At 37.1% G+C, this 20789-nt stretch overlaps 3 protein-coding genes across 4 annotated transcripts in view; 1 reads left to right on the forward strand and 2 right to left on the reverse strand.

Annotated features, from left to right (window-relative positions):
- Window positions 1-6165, reverse strand: part of LOC144644787 (astacin-like) — a 10184-nt gene extending 4019 nt beyond the window's left edge. Inside the window, exons 1-9 of one of the 2 annotated variants that reach the window (XM_078504331.1) lie at window positions 6061-6165; window positions 4663-4794; window positions 4403-4532; window positions 3894-3985; window positions 3343-3426; window positions 2747-2883; window positions 1389-1470; window positions 817-861; window positions 48-74 (exon numbers count right to left, since the gene is read on the reverse strand). In XM_078504331.1, the coding sequence (XP_078360457.1) occupies window positions 48-74; window positions 817-861; window positions 1389-1470; window positions 2747-2883; window positions 3343-3426; window positions 3894-3985; window positions 4403-4532; window positions 4663-4794; window positions 6061-6124 (793 nt within the window). In that variant the 5' untranslated portion in view covers window positions 6125-6165. The remainder of the gene's footprint in view (window positions 1-47; window positions 75-816; window positions 862-1388; window positions 1471-2746; window positions 2884-3342; window positions 3427-3893; window positions 3986-4402; window positions 4533-4662; window positions 4795-6060) is intronic. The other variant, XM_078504332.1, reaches the window with a different exon arrangement.
- A 1507-nt stretch (window positions 6166-7672) lies between these two features.
- On the reverse strand, window positions 7673-15274 carry LOC144644789 (low choriolytic enzyme-like). Its single transcript, XM_078504334.1, has 11 exons — window positions 15205-15274; window positions 14616-14747; window positions 13946-14072; window positions 13537-13628; window positions 13120-13203; window positions 11869-12005; window positions 11427-11508; window positions 10528-10566; window positions 9029-9163; window positions 8610-8848; window positions 7673-7812 (listed from the first exon to the last, which is right to left on the reverse strand). The coding sequence occupies exons 1-11, from the start codon at window positions 15266-15268 to the stop codon at window positions 7735-7737; spliced, it is 1209 nt and encodes a 402-aa protein (XP_078360460.1). The 5' UTR covers window positions 15269-15274; the 3' UTR covers window positions 7673-7734.
- LOC144642404 (zinc metalloproteinase nas-15-like) lies at window positions 15267-20574 on the forward strand. The gene is made up of 8 exons (XM_078501362.1): window positions 15267-15286; window positions 16133-16224; window positions 16321-16404; window positions 16976-17118; window positions 17573-17747; window positions 18685-18804; window positions 19605-19723; window positions 20434-20574. The coding sequence occupies exons 1-7, from the start codon at window positions 15267-15269 to the stop codon at window positions 19721-19723; spliced, it is 753 nt and encodes a 250-aa protein (XP_078357488.1). The 3' UTR covers window positions 20434-20574.
- The last annotated feature ends 215 nt before the right edge of the window (window positions 20575-20789 follow it).

Consider the following 20789-nt stretch of genomic DNA (forward strand, 5'->3'; position numbering starts at 1 on the left):
TGTTGATTCTACGTAAGTGTGTGATTATGACTGTTTTGCATACTTACTCGTGGGAGGCGGTGTTGGAGGAAGAGCTGCGAAAAAATAAGTTTCAGAATATTATTGAGATCACCACTTTTTTTCTCTAACGAATCCTTAAATTTAAAAAAGCCAGGAGCCCATTACCCTGAATAAATAGCTTGTTTGTATTATAATCGTGCAAGCTTACTAACAAAGCATGCAGACTTAACTACTTTTAATTTCCACGACTTCTGGATTTTTAGTTTATCTGTTACATTAAATAACTGACGGTTTAAGTTGAGGATTTAGTCGTTTGGGCGATTTTACGGAACGCGTTCAAACTAGTTGCGAAAAGAAAAAACAACAACTGGTCCTCGTTTGTCTACTTCGCCCCCCACTCACCTTCTCTGAGACGGTCTGGGTACGAGTATTGACTAACGATTATTAGAGTTCGCTGATTTAGAAGACGAAGCAAAACAGATGATGAACGATTTGTTAGTTTCCCTTTTTTACTCACTCCCACTTCAACTGTCAAGAAGAAGAGCTGAAACGCTACCTTGCTAAAATCTGTTCGAACTGATGAACACGTTTAGCTATCGGGCGTTGAAAAAGCAAGGAATTGTGGTCGAGTGTACATTACGTTGTCATAATTATGCGTAAACTGCGCGTAGAGTGTAAATAGTCTCTCCTTTATCTAAATGTATAACGTGCAACCGCATGGATTTCAGAGCAAAATATAGCAGAAATCGCATATAATTTATAAGTTTTATAAGGGAGCAGAAATATTTCACAATGCGATAAAAAAATGAAACTTACAAGTACACGGAGGAGGTGAAGCAGTTGTGGCGACCGGAGGCGCGGCTGAGGACAGAAAAACAATAATTAGCTGATTAATGAACGTAAGGATCCACTGACCCTTCTTGCCTCATTAATGCCGGTTGGGAGGTCCGTATAGGGAAAAACTGTGCCTAAGATCAAAGATATTTTCTTCTCTGGGACCTTACGAGAATAATTTGTGCAACCTGTCATATCATTGATAATGTTTATTCTGTCATAGATGTGTGATTATTTTTTTCGACTTCCCAGTGAAATTTTGGTAGCATCGTTCATGGTTTATGCTTTCACGGGTCAACGTTTCTTCAATCAGGTATAAACATAGTTACGTACCGGATGTAAACTTCATACTGGATGATTAATCGCGGCGCGCATAAAATTGTTTATCATTTTTGGTGATAAATTTAAATTATTTACTTTTACTGTTTTTTTATGTTAAAGAAAAGCAAAAAAGTGTTTCGCACAATCTTCGAATAACCCGTCTGCTATGCACGAAACATTGGAAAGGCAAGAAATATCAATACCGACCATTAAGCTATCAATAGCTTACTTACTTGTTGATGCACTGCACTTATACAACAACATCATTTGCCGTACATCAGTTGCACTTAGAGCCACTCTGTTGCCAATAGTTACCTGAAAGTATTTAAATGTCAGCGATAAACTTAATGATAAGTTTGTATTTAAGAATTGGGCTTCTTAGTCTTTGCCTGCAGGGGAACTCCTGACGAGCTACAATACAGGTCAAAAGTAGCTGCGACACTTAAAATATATATAAAAATGCAATGCTCCACTGTAAAAGAATGGTTTTCAATGTTCCTTATTTATATATTAGCCTCAGTCTCTTCCCCAAGCATTGATGTCTCAACACTTTCTACCCCTATTGTAGGTAATTTACCAGGTTTGTATTTAACAAACTTGTTACATATTGCCAGAACCATTCAACGACAAGATCGCAGATTTTGTGCTCTGTCATTCTGCAGTTGGCAACTGTGAAGTGTGTAAGAGCATCCGACCAAACGTACAATATCGAAAAAAAATTGCCGTACTTCAGTACTACCAAGCTTAATTTTGAAAGGTGGGTTTTAAAACTTCTAAGAGAAGAACACAGTCGAACCTAGGAGGAAAGAATATTCCACAATTGTGCTATTTACATATAAATGTGTTGTATGATTAATTTTAATGGCTGGCAGAACACACACATTCGGTCAAGTCATTACGGGCGGTTTTTGCATACTTGTTTTCGACTCCCATTTCAGTTAATTTAACCAGGTATAAACAAAAAAACAAAAAAACGGGAATTGAAATTTATCAAAAATTGTGTAAATTTATTTTATACGGGAAAATTCTAAGCGTTTTAAAGGGACCGTGTCACGGATTTTAGCCAAACTTAGGCATAGGAAATGACCATCAAATTTGTTTAAATGTATAAAATAACCTCTTAAAACAGTGAAGGAACATTTAAATAACACACCAAATGCAAAAGAAGGTACGGATGGCCAAAAGTGTCGAAGATTGAAACGGATTGCGATGTGGGCTTTTGAAATATGGTCCGGCGGAACAGTTTTCAAAGTTAATCTTGTCTGCTTGTAACTTAAATTTATGAAGCCCGGGAGACACATTTAGCTGCAAGGAAGCTATGGTTTTGTCATTTAGTATCAAAGAATTAATTTCTTTGCAAACGTTTAGTTTCATAGCGAATATTTGGCAAAATTTAATAACATAAGATTAACTTAGCCCCTTTAAGAATCAGGCGATGAACGTTTGTACTGAGACCTGCGAGAACCCATAAATCTAATTGTGTTGGGGTTTTTATCTCTCGTAAGAAGCACTTGACTTATTCACATGACAGTGGTTAACCCATGTACAGTGACGTAGTTATTATCTCCAGTAGCATTAGAAATCTGCTTACCCCTGGTCTCTTTGGAACGATGGTCGGCTGTCCATTTTTGGAGAAGTACCTCGCCCCGTAGTGCATGATGGATCCATAATCATAAGGGGTCCCCAGGGAGTTCACACTGCTTGACTTGCGGAAATTACCTTCCTTTCCTTCAAGAGACGCAAAAATAAATGTCTACTCTTGCTAATTCCAAACGTTTCGAGCATCAACTTAATGATGCATGTCATAAGTGTTCCATGACTGGACCTATTTTTAAAATTATTTCACTACCAAATATTAGAAAATTTCCGTCTTCATATCAAGGATGGAGGGTACGATTTGTCGCCTTGATTGAGTTGTTTACGGCTGATCGGTGTTTTTTTTTCTTACAACCATTCTAGCCATTTTGCCAATTCTTACGCTTACGGTTGAAATAAAAAGTGAAAGGATGTTTTGACATTCCAGTTAGCCGCACTTATCATTTTAAGAAATTCTTTTTTATTAGCAGTGCATTGTAATGGTCTTTTAAACCTATTTGTAGATCGTTCTTAAGTTGCTAACATGTTTATTGTAATTAATCTTTTTAAAATTGTACGTATTTCAGTTGTGCGACTGAAAAAAAAACCCACCTGACTGTATGTTTTCAAACTTGATTTCCACGTAGTTGTCTCTGTCTGGGCGCGATTGCTCGTGAAGAAATCCAAGAGCGTGCCCTAACGAAATTAAAAATAAAATAGTAACGGGGTATGACATTTTTGCAATATGTCAATTTGTAGAATGGAACTGAATGCTTGAAAAACGGAGAAAATAAAACTATGTTCATTTATTGTAATACAACTCTGTTTGACGGAGAGGCACTGGAGGTCCGTGCTCCTTCCTTATTTTTTAGTATGAAACATTTCTTTATGACTCCCCCTGCTAATTTGTTAGTGTTTACGCATCGCAAAAAAGCTCCAATTCCCCCCGCCTTCGTTCATGGTCAGGATCCGCCAATGACTCTGCCATAGAAAATTAGCCCAGTTTCTCATTTTAAAGTTCTTAAATCTTGCTTTTCCAATCTACATGTATTATTCTGATTATTCTGATTATTTTATGGCTAAAATAAAGTAAAGATAACAGGTCCCGACTGATGGTACATGCATTATTTCATCAAAGATGAAGGATGTTTTTTTTAACTGACCGATTTCATGTACAACGGTTCCATGTCTCCAGCAGCCTCCAGCGAGGGAAATTTGTTGTTTCCTACCAGTTCTTCCCACGTAGGACCAACAACTGACAAAAAATTAATTAATAAATAAATAAATAAATAGATAAATAAATGAACGAATGAATGAATGAATGAATGAATCAACAGACAGACAGACAGACAAACGGACGGACAGACTGATAGATAGATAGATAGATAGATAGATAGATAGATAGATAGATAGATAGATAGATGTTATTCCGTTAATGGCGCAATCACAAACCAACTTAATGTAAGCTCCTGAAGAAGGCCTCGAAGGCCGAAACTTTGGGCTTAAATTAAAAGCTGTATGAAATCCCGGTTGAAGTTGGACTCTTGACAATTACACAATTACGCATAGATAGATAGATAGATAGATAGATAGATAGATAGATAGATAGATAGATACTGTAGATAGATAGATAGATAGATAGATAGATAGATAGATAGATAGCAAAACATACCCGCTTCCTCTAAAAAACGACGCGTAAGCAGTTTCCGTTGTCCGCTTTTTAAATGTTATGCAGCCGTTGGTTTTGACTGTCCAAGCATTCATTGCACTGTTGATTACTTGCATCGCGCTACTCTGGGAACCTGGAAAAACGCAAGTGTAAAACTACTGAAAACTTTAAACTTTAAAGAAAAAAATTCATTAGTTTGTCAGTCACGGTCAGTTCACCTCCTCTAAGACAACGATGTACTTATTCAATGTATTCTTACTTACTTAAAGACGATTCAATGTCATAGACAAACACTCCGTTGGGCCAAAGTCTGGATGGAACCGAACCTCTTGCCTGGCCAGGTAAGAACTTCATGTCACCTTCGACCAAATCATTGTCATTGCTGCTCAGATTCTCTGATTAAAAAGAATGATAAATTATTTTAATAAAGTGCAGTGGGATCAGCTAAAAATTGTGCCCTCCACTGAAACAATACCTGCCCTTGACTCTTTTGAAATGAAATGAACAAGATGAACAGGTTAAATAGAGAAAAACGTCCATAGAATAGACAAAAATACTGATTGAAGTACAAAGAATATTGGAAGAGGACTACAGAGCGAATGATTTCACCAGAAATTAGGTGAAGGGAGGTGGGAAGGCTTATTGCCCTGCTTTCTTTAAATATATATTTTGACGACAGAGGCGTTTTTTAATTAACAATTAGACTACGAGCCCAAGTTTTCTATGAGCAAATAGTCAACGAGGCGCAGCCGAGTTGACTATCACTCATAGAAAACGAGGGCGAGTAGTCTAATTGTTTTAGTAGAAACTCTAAAAGATTGCAGTCCAAAACCTACAATATTGTGCACTTTGAAGACAAAAATCAAGAAAAATCACCGCTTAAAGAGCTACGCGAGCGCGCGACTGTTTTCTATCGGCGAATAGAAATCAGTGCGAGAACCAATCAGATTCGCGGATTTCCAATAGAACACAGCTGAGTTTCTACTAATTACAACTAAAAATGAGTTTACTTTTTTCTCAAATCTCTTACATATTACATTTTTACCAAAAACGTACGTTTCGGCGAAATTTCGAATTCCCAAACTTCAATGATGAAGGCAGTTAACGTTAACATGCTCTGATCGCACCTGATCTGCCTACTCTCATTAATATAGGAAATTATTGATTCTTTTGACAGGTTTCAAATATTGAAAACTCCAACTCGGTTTTTTACACGTTCGATGGCGACCCATTGTTATCGAAACATTAAAATCCTTTTAAATTATTGCTTCAGAGGGCGAATAAGACGTTTCCTATAGGCCGGAGCCGCCAAAACTCCTAGAGCTCTCTAAAACACAAAATCATTTAAATCGTTTTGTAAAAATCGATACAGCTTAAGGTATTACGGTGAAAACGCACAGAAGCACTACATAAGCATCTCTGAAGGATTACAGTAACCTTAAAGCAAAAATTTATACTCTTTCCATGTTGATTGTTTTAGTCGCTTGATCAGCTCCCTCTGATAATGATTCCATTTCAAATGAAACTTCAAAGAACATTAAAGGATTATTTAAAAAGACAATTTAAACATCGTAAGTACAATATTTTTTCTCATTTTTTTACGATGACTTTGAAAAAATCGTAATAATGAACTTCGTTTAAGGACGCTTTACTTTCCCTACCTTCGGGAGATGATGCGGATACAGCAACGAGCCACAGAAAATTGAGAAGCAAGATTGTCTTCATTGTGAACTCGATGATGATCACTATGAAAGTGGGATTGGTGATTCTTGGAAGTGATATTAGTAAAATGTGATTTATTTTACAGCTGTTTAGTTGTGTGCAAACATTTATAAGGCATGTTTGTATTTTGAACTGTGTTCTTTTGTGTTATGAATTTAGTGTTACATGCACAAACAACAGTCAATTAATTAAGTTTTACATGCAACACAACCCCTGATGTAAGTCGATTCAGTTTTGATTGCCCCTATTGGTAAAGAGTTTGCAATTGTTGCCTATTGTTGTCTATCAATATGAAAAGACTCCCTCTCTATGTCACGGCTCTTGTTTTATAATATGTTCAATTAGTTCGAAGAAATAGTTGTTGATTTTAATTTGATGTAAGTTTATGTGTTAAGTAAACCCTTTTTACTGAAAAACCTCGAAAAGTGCTTGTGGCTTTTATGTTTGGAAGATATTCATAATAAAAGGACAACAAAATTACACAGCTGAGTACAATCATTTATGAAAAATGCCCTGTTCTTTTGTCTTGCAAAGTAAGTTCAACAATCTCGAAATAAAACACACGTTTCTATTAATTAAAAAGAACCGCTGATGTTTTATAACTCGATTATCTTTATTGTTTAATGCAATTAAGTTGGGATTTTCCTTTACACAGCTGTATCCAAAATTATTTGGCATTTTTTGCCTTTTATTGTGGAAATTAAGTTCAATTATTTCTCATGGACGGATGTTTGTAACCATTGTCCACAAGTCCTCTTCGTATCCGTTTTTTATTTAAAAACGAATTTTTTCTCTCGATTAAAAAAAGTACGTGTCCCCCCGTACACTTTTCTAATCGTTTCCCTGTCCATAGATATCCGCTTCTTTTTTTAAACTGATTGACCTTGAACTATTCTAAAAGTTTCCCTCTTTTCCTCTAAAATCAATGTATGGTCGATCGCGACACAGATGTATCATCAAGCACTTTTACATACTGGTCTAACTTAATAGAACCCCCGAAGCCTTATTTGTGTACCTCTGTTGTATGAGTCTTTGAGCGCTTTGATTTCCAAGCCTTCCGGTTTATTAAAAGGGCGTTTATTCACCAAAAAATGGGAACGGACCATTAAAAAATAATCAAAAGTAATAAAAAATAATTGCCCCCCCCCCCCCCCGATTAAAAAAAATAAACAAAGGAAGTCTCGTCGATTTTCAAACAGCTAAATAGATGCTTTTTAAAAACAAGAGAAATTGGCAAGAACTGAAACCCCGTAGCTTCGAAGCTCAGTAAGTTCTCTCGCTCGCTGTACGTATATTTAGAAAGTATGTTCATGAGCTCAGAACAGGCATTTAGCACAAGCATGGTATAAATATATGAATTTAAGGTCCAAATGATTTTAAACTGGTTTGATTTGTATTTTTCTCTGTGTGAGGATTAAGATTTCGTACAAATGAAAATACAAATCACAGTAGATTAAAATCATTTTGAACTTATAACAGATGCATATTTCTTTCATTTTTAAAAGAACAAAACAGAGCAGTGTATCCGTCATGTCCATTTTATTTTGTTGCTATCTACATTTTCATTTTTCATGTTTCGTACTTTCAGTTTGTTATTTGAATGACATTTCAAGTTAACAATCAAATATGGTGATGTCGTCGATCGAAGCATCTCCTTGGTAGCTACTTCCTCTTATTCCCTCAAAAGTCAGCTGCAAGAAAAGACGAAATATAACAAAAAAAACATTTATTTTCGAATCAAAGCATCGAGAAGATCTTGCAGGCTAGCGATATTATTTTGGTGCCAAATGCTTCAAATCCTCCTTAACTACCAATCTGTTGCCAAGGAAGACTTTTAGCGTCATATTTTGGACACCAGTGGGCTTTAGAGTGGGTTTTTGAAGCCGCTCCAAATTAGAAAATGTGAAACTTTTAAACAATTCAAGCAGTAACAATCAAATCTATCGACTTTTCCCAATTTATCTGGGAACATTTTGCCGTTAACTTAGCTTGTTTGGCAGCTTTGACATTGTTTAGTGGCTTGTTTATTTACTGCGTTGTTATACAAATTCACGCATTTTTATTTAATCCACACTATTTATGTGTTAATTGAATTTGCATTTTTACATTCATTTTCTAAAAGAAAATATAATTGTTTTCAAAAAATGTAATTATAAGATAAATGGAATTGTGTTAGGACGGTACCGTATATCACACAAAAACTGGTAACTGGTCGAAATAGCACCAAACAGGCCCAAGCTGCACAGATATCAACAAAAAGGTAGGATATTTTACTACAAAAAATACTGTTTCAAAATATTTTGCCTGATGTTGAATTCTCATAAAACATGTTATAGTTTGCCAATTTTATACACGTCGCTCTTATTTAGAGATTTAGCTCCCTCTAAGGCGAGTAACTCTGAGAGTAAGGAGTAATTAAACTAAATTATTACAAAGAATTTTATACTATCCAGAAGACTTATAACCACCATGAAACATATGCATATACCTTCTTGGTTCCTGTTCCTTTAAGACGAATTTGTTTCATATGCCACTGGTTCTCCAGATTTCCGCTCTTGCTAAAAATCACTTCATCCGATAGCTTAACATTAAGAACACCCATGCTTCCCCCATACATGTGGTAAAAAAACTTCAGGCAAGACTTCCCAGAGAGTGTAACCATGCGGGATATTTTGGCATTGTCACCCTGTTTTCGAGGACTGGATGCCTCAATGTACATATAATAACCTAAAGATAAAAAAGTGAAAAATAAAATAGATCAAATAAAAAAATAATTCAACAAAAATCATTACAAAGCAAAATAACATCGGAAATAGGGACATTGAAATAGGGAGGTTAATGTCCTTTCATAATTTATGTTTCACGAACTACATAGTTACTACGGTTGTCATTATAAATAATAAAAACCTTTTCCTGAAGTGTGATCTCCACTTGGTCCTGTGCCTCCAGAAGGTGTAGCCCTGCTTTTTCTTGTCCAATCAAACTTGTCATCTTTGTCTTGTATGAACCCACAAACGTCCTTATCAAAGTCACATGAGAAAGCTGTATTGTAAACAGATGTAAATTAGATTATTCACCTATTAAAGTTTGTATCGTTGCTGTTAGCGTTTGCTGTTGCTGTGACTGTAGCCAGCCCAGTCTGCGCGCGGTCAAGATTCGCGCCGTTTTCGGTCACTGACGGCAGTGTGTTCAACTAGTGTGGTTGTACAGTTTGACTCAAGTTTATCGAAAGTTTAGTGGATTTATCGCTCGTTTAGCGTATTTTTCTGTCCCTTTCGCGGCCCCAAAGGCTAGACAAGGTAACCTATGTTCTTTTATTTTTACCCTAAGTTTAGCCAGTTTCGTGTTGTATTGTATTTCGGATCTTATTTCTTTGCATGTTAGGTCGCTCGCTCGGGTATTCGCATCGGTTCATTCGTGTTGTTATTGTATTTTGTTTTAGTTTTACGAATCCAGTTTGTTGCCAGTAAAGACTTCCAGATCAGCTATAACTACTGTGGTTCGTTTAATCTATGTAGTTACAGCAGTGCTGTGGCCCTTTGGTACATTGAATATACTTTGACAAAATGGCTATCTGTATCAATACGCATGCATGGTCTGATAGACGGTTCAACTATTGAAAGCATTTGTGCTTTTCAAGTACTAGTGTTACAGGTTAGTTTAATGGAATGATAGGCTGCAAGCTGCCGGTTTGTTTTTGACTGACTCATTAAAGCAAAAACAGGGCAACAAGAGACCAGAAAATTGTGATTATATTAAGAAATTTAAAATAGTAATGATAATGTATTTATCTTGCGCATATTCCATATGTATATATTCAATTGCGCTGTAGATATACCTGATTGAAGAAACGTTGACCCGTGAAAAGCATAAACCGTAAACGATGCGACCTAAATGTTTATTGGGAAATCTGAAAAAAATCATCCCCATCTGTGACAGAATAAACATTATGATATGACAGGTTGCATAAATCATGCTCTTTATGCCCCAAAAGAAGAAATTATCTTAATTATCAATAAATGGAATATTTTTTCAGCGCATCAATGCTGCCTTCCCAGAATGCCATTTGGTCTTATCGTTCATGGTTTATGCTTTTCACAGGGTCAACCTTTCTTCAATTAGGTGTATACTTTGAATTACTACTTATATAACGGACAGACCACAACACCAGGAGCTTCGTGCCCTATTCTTTGCAAAAACATTAGTGTGTGGGTCAACTCTAACGTCCCCTGCTATAAGACTGAGGGTACAGGAGACGGACCAGAAGTTTATGGTCCTTTTCCCAGAAGAATGAAATCGTCTCTTTGTAGATATTTCCCAGTAAATATGTGGGTCGCACCGTTCGTGGTTTATGCTTTTCATAAATCATCGATTCTTTAGTCAATTATACACATTTGTTAACTCACATGTGGAAGACGGAGGAGTTACGGTAGGCAGCGGTGTATCTAAAAAATAAGAGTAGGAAATTAACTCGCATATTTTATAAGCTTGATTCTAAAAGAAAAATTAAAAGCAATTGCTATAAAATAGAAGAGGTAGATGGGGATGAAAAGGGATGTGGAGTGAGGATTAAAATGTTTTGCACTGAAATACACAGTAATTGCTGTTCAAGGCAACAATCGAAAAAAAAAATCTCAATTCATTTTCGCGGATAATATTAAGATCAATTGACTTCAAACTTCACGGGAAATAATAAAATGAACGAACAAACAAATCAGCTATAATTTTACAGCTCACATCGACGCAAAAATGAAGTTAAAGCAGCTACGACGTCAAGGCCGAGAACAATCTCGATTAAAAATTGAATTAACATTTTACTTAAGTACATCATCATTGCTAGAACAAATTAAGTATTTATTCGGTGTCGGAGCTACATTCAGCTAAATAATATTAAGCCCGCGTTTGATTTCAAATGAAAACTTCAGAAATTCGTCGTTGTGTATCATACTCTCACAAAACGTTGGCCGTTCTAAGCTGTTCGGTTTACACTGGACGGCAAAATGTTCTTCAAAGATAATAACTCAAATGCAGAGCCACTGTTCTGCTGGCTCATGAGTTATTTTGTTAAGCGACCCAGTTGCTGTTGCCGTTGTGTCTTTTTTAACCACTCAGGGACTCAGGGGCATAAATTGACCTTGCCACTTCCCCCCGCAATATCAAGGCGTGTGCTGATTAATTGTAGATCATTGTGCTTTTATGGTTTCTTGTATCTAACTGATTCATCTTGTCGGTTATCCCTATCTCTACCATGCATGCTGATAGAACTGTACGTTAGATCTTCATAGCTGACAAATCTTTCACTCACTTGCTGATCCGCCGCACTTGTACAACAACATCATTTGCTGTGCGTCTATGGGACTCAGAGCCTTTCGGTTACCAATTGAAACCTGACGAGTAAATACACTTTACTTTATGGCTTTATAAATGATAGGGTGATTTTCGTCAACAAATTAGTTGTCGATATCTATTATAGTTACTTAGCGATAAAAAATACTGTCAAAATTAAGCAGGGTAGTTTTTGCGTGTTGTCGGTAATAGTTTCAACTAACAGAACTTTATTTCTGCTGTGCTGTAATAGTTATTGCCGTTGTCATTTACATGCTGTCCTTGTTGGGGGCATTGGACTAGGGTGTTCAGTTTGGACAATAGCATAATCATGCACGCAAAAATGGCGTACCAAACAGACGTGCGGAAAACCAAGAACTTTGGCTATGTTACTAAAACAGTAAAGTTTGTAATCTACTCACCCCTGCTTTCTTTGGAACGATTGTTGGCTTTCCATTTTTAGAGAAAGCCCTCGCCCCGTAATGCATGATGGATCCATAATCATAAGGCGTCCCCAGCGAGTTCACATTGCTTGACGTTCGGAAATTACCTTCTCTGCCTAACAGGAGACAATCAATCAATCAATCAATCAATCAATCAATCAATCAATCAATCAATCAATCAATCAATCAATCAATCAATCAATCAACTTTATTAAATGAGGGTTACGACAAACAGTAAAAACTGACAAACAAGCGACCCTCGGATTACAAATTACGACAAAATTAATGCTTTTCTTTACGAAATTGGGAAGAGTGTTACAAAGTTCAGCTGCTCCCACTCTAAAAAAGGGAATATCCATAACTCTCTTATACGCTTTGTTGATCAGATTTATAGTGTTTGAATGAATAGAAATTCTGCCGAAGGGAGTTGAACCGCTCAATTTTAGACACAAAAAAGAGTGATCGAGAGAAAAAAGAAAGATGGATGACCACCAAAGAGATTCCGGTATTTAAACTGACTTTTGGAAGTTACGAGTCAGTTAATAAATGTAACCTTGAATCGCAAGCATTGCGTGTCAGTTAATGAGCGAACGTTCCGGGTTCGAACCCTGGTTGGGGTCATTGTGTTGTGTGCTTGGGCAAGACACCTTATTCTCATAGTGCCTCTCTCCCCCAGGTGTATAAATGGTTAACGGCGACATAATGCTGAGGGGGGGGGGGGGGGGTACCCTGCAATGGACTAGCATTCCATCCAGGGGAGTATAAATATTCCTAGACGCTTAATGCTAATGAAACCGGGATAACCTCCAGCAGTATGGGCCACTTGGCTCGGTGCTTCCCTCTTTTGATGGAAAAAATTGACACTAACCAACAGCCAGTAGGTATGAAGCTAAGATAACGAAACTTTATTTCAAACTTGTGGTTGACAAGCATTTGTTTCTTATTTGTTCGCGCGGGTTTTATTCTATTTTAGTAATACCTAACAATTAATTAGAAATTCTTTTTAGACAGCTACGAATAAGGCAGGCCAACAGAACATCTCTGAGCAAAATCTAAAGAAAAATACGATAATTGTTTTAAGGTATGATAATAAACCATTTGAGGAGAACAGAGTAAAGAACCATACTGCTCACTAAATTGAGTTGTTCTGTTAAAAATTGGTAATAAATTTGTCTTTTCCCCGTGAATCAAAATGAAGTATTTCCTAAGTTATATATTATATATACTAACCCGAAAGAATGTTTTCAAACTTGATTTTCACATAACTGTCTCTGTCCGGGCGTGATTGTTCATGAAGAAATCCGAGAGCGTGTCCTAAAACCATTAGTAATAATACAGAGAGAGCCTCAGTGATATAATTCAAAATAATAGTAATCGTAATAATAGTATAGCTTTATTGCGTCTTACTCTGCAATGGGAGGTACAATTTAGTCAGTCAGTCAGTGAGTCAGTCAGTCAGTGGGTCGGTCGGTCGGTGGGTCGGTCGGTCGGTCGGTCGGTCGGTCGGTCGGTCGGTTGGTCGGTCGGTCGGTCGGTCGGTCGGTCGCGGTTGGTCAGTCAGTCAGTCCGTCACTCAGTATCAGTGAGTAAGTATGTATGAAGGCAAAAAGCATACTAATAAGGTAAATAAAACACATCTGAGTTAACCGATTTCATGAGCAACAATTCCATGTTTGTGACAGAATACACCAATGGACAGTCTCTGTTTAACGCCAATTCTTCCCAGGAATGACCAGCACCTGTTAAAATAAGATGTTAATGTAAAAATTGTAGCAAGCCTGAAAAGGAACTCTCTTATGAGTTTTTCTTTATAATGGACTTTGATATTTAATTTTGAATTTTTGTGATTGTAATTTTAAATTTTTGTGATGTTACGATTTAAAGTTTTGACCGCGATTCAACAACAATCAAATAAGAGACATTATTACGAAGTAGTCGAGGGCTATCCAGGTGTTAGAGCCACGGTCCTGGTGCCAGCAGTAAAGAATAATAGTTTCTGTAAAAGTTTAAACATAATAATAACTCTTCGCATATGAAGAGCAACTGGGAAGCTTACCCGCCACCCCTGTAAAAAGACACATATGCGGCTTCATTTCCTTTCCTCTTCCTGAATTTGATGCAGCCCTGTGTTTTCATGGTCCACTCCTTCATTGCACCTTCTATGAGAGTCTTTACATCGCTGCCTAGCAATTAAACAAAGAGAATACTGTGTTATTCCCAACCACGTCTTTGACATAATTTTAAAAGGTCAGGACGGACAAATTTCTATCTTATCTTGTAAGTAGCCGCTGGCTAACATAAACTCTGTATACGATCGTCGCGCATTAAAAATATATCTTTTCTTTGGCAACAGTGATAAACTGCCAGCACACCTTATTTTGTAATTGAAGAAGTAAAAACATTTTTGTAAGATTTTCAGGTTCAATATCCTTAAACCACTTCGAAAATATTTCCGCTTTAGCCCATACTAGACGTTCTTATAGTAAAAAGGAAGAGTATTTGTAGTTTTACAAAACGGAACTTAAAAACACTGAACTGGTTTTTAAAAATTTTTTGGTTTTATTATAAATACCCTCCTTAGGTAACTTAGTCGCCCTGAGGAGGATTTTTAGAATAAAACCGAAATATGGGTAAAAACCAATTACATTGTTTTTGAGTTTTGGTAAATGTCTTTCTGGAGAAAATATTGGTCCGTGGATGTTTGTCGAATATGCAGTTTTACTTACTTATAGATGATTCAAAGTCATAGACAAACTCTCCGTTGGGCCACAGACTGTCTGGAACTGAAGCTCTTGTCTGACCAGGTAGCAACTTCATGTCACCTTCAATCAAATCATCATCCCTGATGCCCAGATTCTCTGAACGGAAATTAAAAGACGATCGATTAAGTGAACTGGTCTTAAAAATATGAAAACGAATGCCTGTCGCCGATTTGGCCAGCAGAAACAGAGGAAACAACTATTTTAAATGAACATAACAAGGTTAATAATCCCAACTGGCAGGAGGCGGACCAGTTGGCTATGTACAAAGCCTGATCGAGGATTTGAACTCGGGACAACTGAGAAACAAATCCAGCTAGTGGCAAGGGCAAGTCTTGAACCGGGGACCTCCAGATTACATCACAAGCGCCTTAAACCACTCGGCCACGCTTGCCTCCTTTTGTAAGGTCAGCTCAGCTATGATCGCAATTATGACTACAGTCTTGTTTAACATTTAAAACGTGACAGTGTTAAGCGCCACTGCATGTATCACACTGTGTTCATGATTCGTTCCTTAGATTGAATGATAACAAATTGAACTAGTAAGACTCCATACCTTCTGGAGACGACGCTTGTGCTGAAAGAAACCACAGAAAACTTAGAAACAATGCTGCCTTCATGGTGATCGAAGAAAAAATGTTGGTAGAGGTGACGGAGTTAAGTAGAAATTAGTTTTGAAACATCTGCTTCTTATAAAACCAGCTGTAGATATATTTATACCTTGTTACTTAGAGTTTGTCTGGGTCTTTTGTTTAAGAAATTATCTTCAGTCGAATCGCACAAAAACAGAGACTTGATACTAAATATAAATGAAAAGTTCTCATTGATTCTTTGTAAGACAATAACTTTAATTATTTCTAGCCATCAAGTTTTAAGTGTCTGCTATACAGCTTTATTTAAAAACAATGGAAGAAATGCCCAGTCTTTTATTCTAGATTGTATGTTCAGTTCTTGTCGCACAAAAAGTTTTCGGTTTGAAAGGTTTTTAATGTAAAGTTCTCTCAAGGTTTGCCTCAAATTTCCCTTTGTTCTAGGACAAATAGTTCGTTATTCTAGTATCTTTCAAGACTTAACGCTGCTGTCGATGTCAATAGAGAGATTAAGCTTGACGTTATACGACAAACGGCAAACGCGAGCTTGCCTTTCATTTTGCTACCTTTTTATCGAATTCTAAAATTAATCCCTCATACAAAAATTATAGGGAAAAAAAATCCCACATTCACAACAAACAAAAAGCTACTCATTTCCGCGTACGAACACAAACGGAAGACGGCCGTTCGCGGGAAAAATAAACGTCATGCTTAACCTCTATTAATAGTTCAGACAGTTTCTGTAACCAATCTGAGTTAAAAGAGTCTTTTTGTACTTCTTAAAAAGATATTTATTCCAAATGCTATGACATATAAGATCAATATTAATTGGGACAACGTTATTGATAACAGCTTGTACTTTTTTAACATTTTTTATTTACAATGTACTCGTAGCTGTTTTTCGGAAGTTGGCAGGACAGGTGATAAGCAGTACATCTCCATCGCTCCACATTGCTGGAATGCTGGCGACGTAGCACACGAAATCGGTGAGAGGAACTGCATATTCAACTATAATTCTTACTTCCCTTCTGTTGCCGGCTTCCCCGGTTTCTAAACAATAATAAAATGCTATCTTCTTTCAGCACATGCGCTGGGATTTTACCACGAGCAGTCGAGACCTGATCGCGACGAATACGTTACTATTAACTGGGACAACATTGTGGAATGTGAGTGTGACTAGGTATTTGAATCAATGCATTAATTGGACACTGTATATTTTTAAAAACACTCATCATTATTATCATCATCATCATCATCATCATCATCATCATCATCATCATCATCATCATCATCATCATCATCACGACCCCTGTACACACACACAAAAGACAACGACGACGACTGTTCCGCAGAAATCTTTGTTTTCAGTTAAAACATCCCCTAGGGTCCCCCATATCAGTAGGAGTTTTGCGCGCATGCGCAGTAAGACCTGTGTTCAAGACCAAGAGGTTGCATGATGTCGGCCATGTTGAATGCTGAATGTTTTCTCCTCGGAAATTAAAGCGTTGTATGTTTTTAAAGACTGGACGTTTTTGCTGACCTATCGAACCTGGGACATACGGAACAACGACGGCGACAACGACAACGACAACGACGACGACGATGACGATGACGATGACGATGACGATGATGATGATAGCAGCTAGCTGTGTAGAACCTCTTCTATCTTAAGTCTGTCTACGTGCTGTTCATTAAACGCATCACGTATTTGTAATTTTTTCTTACTTTTAATTTCAGCTGAAAAAGTCAATTTTGCCAAATATGGTCCCTCTAGAATCAATTCGTTCGGGGTTCCCTATGATTACAACAGCCTAATGCATTTTGAAGAGAAAGCTTTCAGCAAAAATGGTCAGCCAACGACAACACCTAAACAAGCGGGAGTGAGTATACACAAGCTACAACAACAACAAGCTTTTTTTTGCATGACTTTAAGTACATACAGTATTGCAAAAGCGTAAAACGTAACGAAACTTAGCGAAACTTTAACAATCAAAATTATGGTATTGCGATAGGATATCTGCTTGTTGACAAAATCTTTACCTATACTAAATCACATTCGTAAGTTACAACTGCAATTTATAGGGGGCAACTTGGGGTTCAGCGCTCTGATCTTTATTTGCCAGTTGACTGCAGTAAATAGGATGATTTAAAACTGAAGTGCTTGTGCTAATAAAGCAAATATTGCAGCTCCATGCACGACACATCGGGCTACCATTAAGGCCAAAATACATCAAATAGTGTCAATTAAACTAGGACGAGACAACTTAATCTTGAACACTCAATAAGCATTAAGAGGTGCCTATACGCGTTTGCATTTTTATCATTATATTATAGGTAACAATCGGACAAAGGGATAGTCCAAGTGCCTTGGATATCAAGCAAATGAATCTGCTGTACAAATGCAATGGTGGTGGTGACGGCAACGGTGGAGGAGGTGGAGGCGGCGGCGGTGGTGGTGGGGGAGGAGGTGGTGGGGGAGGAGGAGGAGGAGGAGGAGGAGGAGGAGGAGGTACATAAAAAATCTCAAGTATTTTTAATCGCTTTAAGTATTCTGGTTAATAGAAATAGGTTGCCTGAACTTTATTCTTTGCAGCTAAAACAACTGTCTGCACTCCAGACAGGAGTATGGCACTTTAATTCCAATCTTATTTTGGCACCACGCAAGAACGAAAATTAAAGGGGCCAAGACGTGGTAAAAAAGACCAGTGCTTACAACAATGCATGAATTTGTGACTTTTTGCTTAGATTCTGGATCTTTTGGGAGTATGTATTTTGGAGGCTGCTACTCTCTACAAATTTGCATTGTTTCTCGGGTTTAATTCTTGGTGTGAATAAAGTTCCTTAGCCTGTATATTCACTATCAATTAAAAATATATATTTACAATCAATGTTGCCGATAATATCGAACACTTACAAACTACAAAGAGTACAGTTTAGAACTGTAATAAAAATTATAGCAGACATATATCAATGCTGGGTATCTGATAACATAGGCGAGTCCGAAAGCGGGTCAATGGTCATAGAAAGGTCATAGGTTCGCATCCCGTCGAGGATTTAAATTGTCTTTGTCTCAGCCTCATAGCACTCATCTTTGTAGTGGAAAGGCGCAGATCGAAGAGAAGGCTGCCGCTTCTATTGAACAGTCGCGGAGTGTACGTTATGTTTTCCTCAGTTGACAATCAGTCAATTTGTACTGTAGAAGTGAAACAACTACGTGTAAAACAATTTTATTCTATGTAGAATTCTGCTCAAAGGGGAAAGGGTGGGGATTGGGGTGGTGGGTGCAACCAAGTGTATGTTGTTTCAAGATTATTGGATCTGTTATAAAAAGGTAGAACCAGTTAACTATTGCGGCTACTATATAGCCACCACATTGTATATATATATATATATAGTCGCTTGGTTAGCTAAATCGAAACTTAACGAGATTTTTGTTCGTATTACAGGTTCTTGCAAAGACTTCAATAACAAGTGTGGGTATTGGGCGAGAATTGGAGAATGTAACAGAAACCCTGGATACATGCGAGTTTACTGTAAGAAAAGTTGTCGAGTGTGCAATGCACAGGGTAAATATTATCTTATTGCTATTTTACATGTTTTAATCGGGCGTTCTTCCATTTCTTTCACAATGAGTTGAAATGAAATGTTATATATTCGTTAAAGAAATGTTGAAAAAAATCAAAAATCTCGTCCCGAGAGAAGGAAGAGAAATATTAAACTAAACTGGGGAAGGAGATTGTATCCAGATTGATTCTTGTAAAAATTATCGGTTTGTATTCCGTGCAAGATATAAAATTGAAGCTACCTACTTGTAAAATTTAGTATTACACGGTAATGACTCTGACTTACTTAAAAAAAAGGTAAATGAAACTTGTGTAATCAAAAGAATTATATCTTAATCTCTGGGAATTGAAGTTAGTTATTTTCACTGGATACCAAGTATGCAGTTAAAGCGTTATTCCCCAGGTCCAAGACTCGTTCTAGTTTATTAAACTAATTTCTTTCCAAGAGTTGTTGGTCTGCTTTTCTTTTTATTGAGCTTTTTAAACGCGCGTTTTTAACATTTTTACGAGGTTAGACTTGAATTTTCTCGAGAATGTTTAATCACGGGGTCACTAAGAGAAATGAATTTCAGTAAGATCAGTATTTAAATAGTATATAAAATGTTGTCGTACTATAAGTAGATTTTTGGTACTTTATTTTTGCATTCATTGCTGGAACTGTTAGCGAATTCCCTCTTTAAGTCCTCCCAAATCTTGTTTTTTTTTATTCTTAGCTAAGTATTTCTTTTCACTGAAACTGATAGCTACCGTAACATGTGTTTTACATCTATGCAATAATATTTTTTTACTGATTTGAATGTCAGGGGGCTGTATGGATCATAATCAATACTGCCGGCAGTGGGCAGCTATGGGCTACTGTTACTCTAACCCTGGCTACATGAGACCCAACTGCAAGAGAAGCTGTGGAATCTGTTTTGGATAGGTAGGATATAAATTGAATCAAGTGTGAAGATTAACATTCAGGAATCAGGATGTTTATCCAAGATAATCCACTAAATTTTCGCGTGCGATTGGTCCAAACAAGTCACACGATGAAGCCAAAACTGGAGAGTATTTTCCACTTTTTATACGAAGAAAGTTTTTAAATTTAATAGAGCTGGAGATTTTTCAACATTGTGGCAACATCTTTAAACGCCGACATAATTACTTTGACGTTGAAAACCTTTAAGAAAAAGTAGGGGGAGGGGGTGGGGTGGGGTGGTCTTGATCCAATGGGGTCTGTATCTCCCGCCTCCCGTACCTTTCACTCCCGCCTCACGTGCCCTTCGCCCATTTTGCCGCCCCTTTCTGTAGTGGTCCCCTCCTCTTTGACTATTTTCTCCTGGGCTCCCACCTTTCTGTCCCACCCCACAAGGTAGGTCTCCCTAAGTCGGCCGCCTTGAGTAAAAGTAGTTGGAGGATAAATAAATACAATAACACCAAGTTGGCTTCAAAAACATATACGAGAATTGTCCTTGAACATAATCTTTTCCTCGAGAATCTCCGTCAGTTTTTTTTAGTTCTCTTCTTGGAATAGATAATGTCTTGGGACATAGTTTCTTGCTAAATGGAGGTTATTGTTAATATAGTTAGGCTGGGTAATGCTAGCGAAGACTAACCAGAGATCACTGTCTGACTGTTTTATGATTGCAGGTAATTTAGCAAAGAAAATCTTTAAGATCAGCGCATTGAAGAAAAAGGCTGGTGATAAACAAACGGAAAGTCATTTTGAAGATTTGCCAGACACTCTTATTGTGTTGTTACTGAGTAAAATAAAGTAAAACAACAATGCTACTCACGCGTCACTTTTTGCTCCGCGGTACACTTTTTAGATTATTGATTGGGCTTGGTACACTTTTTTGAATATTTTTAGAATATGTTTTTAATTTTTTTTCGTCTAGCTTCCTGTTGTTTTTAGTTTGCAAGGCCAGTCTACTTATGTTCCTATCTCAGAACATTGCATGTCTTCACACATTGCATGAAATGCCGGCGAAAATCAAACACGCATT

This window comes from Oculina patagonica, chromosome 2 (assembly GCF_052425735.1).
Source record: "Oculina patagonica isolate OP01 chromosome 2, crgOcupat, whole genome shotgun sequence".
Taxonomy (NCBI): Eukaryota; Metazoa; Cnidaria; class Anthozoa; order Scleractinia; family Oculinidae; genus Oculina; species Oculina patagonica.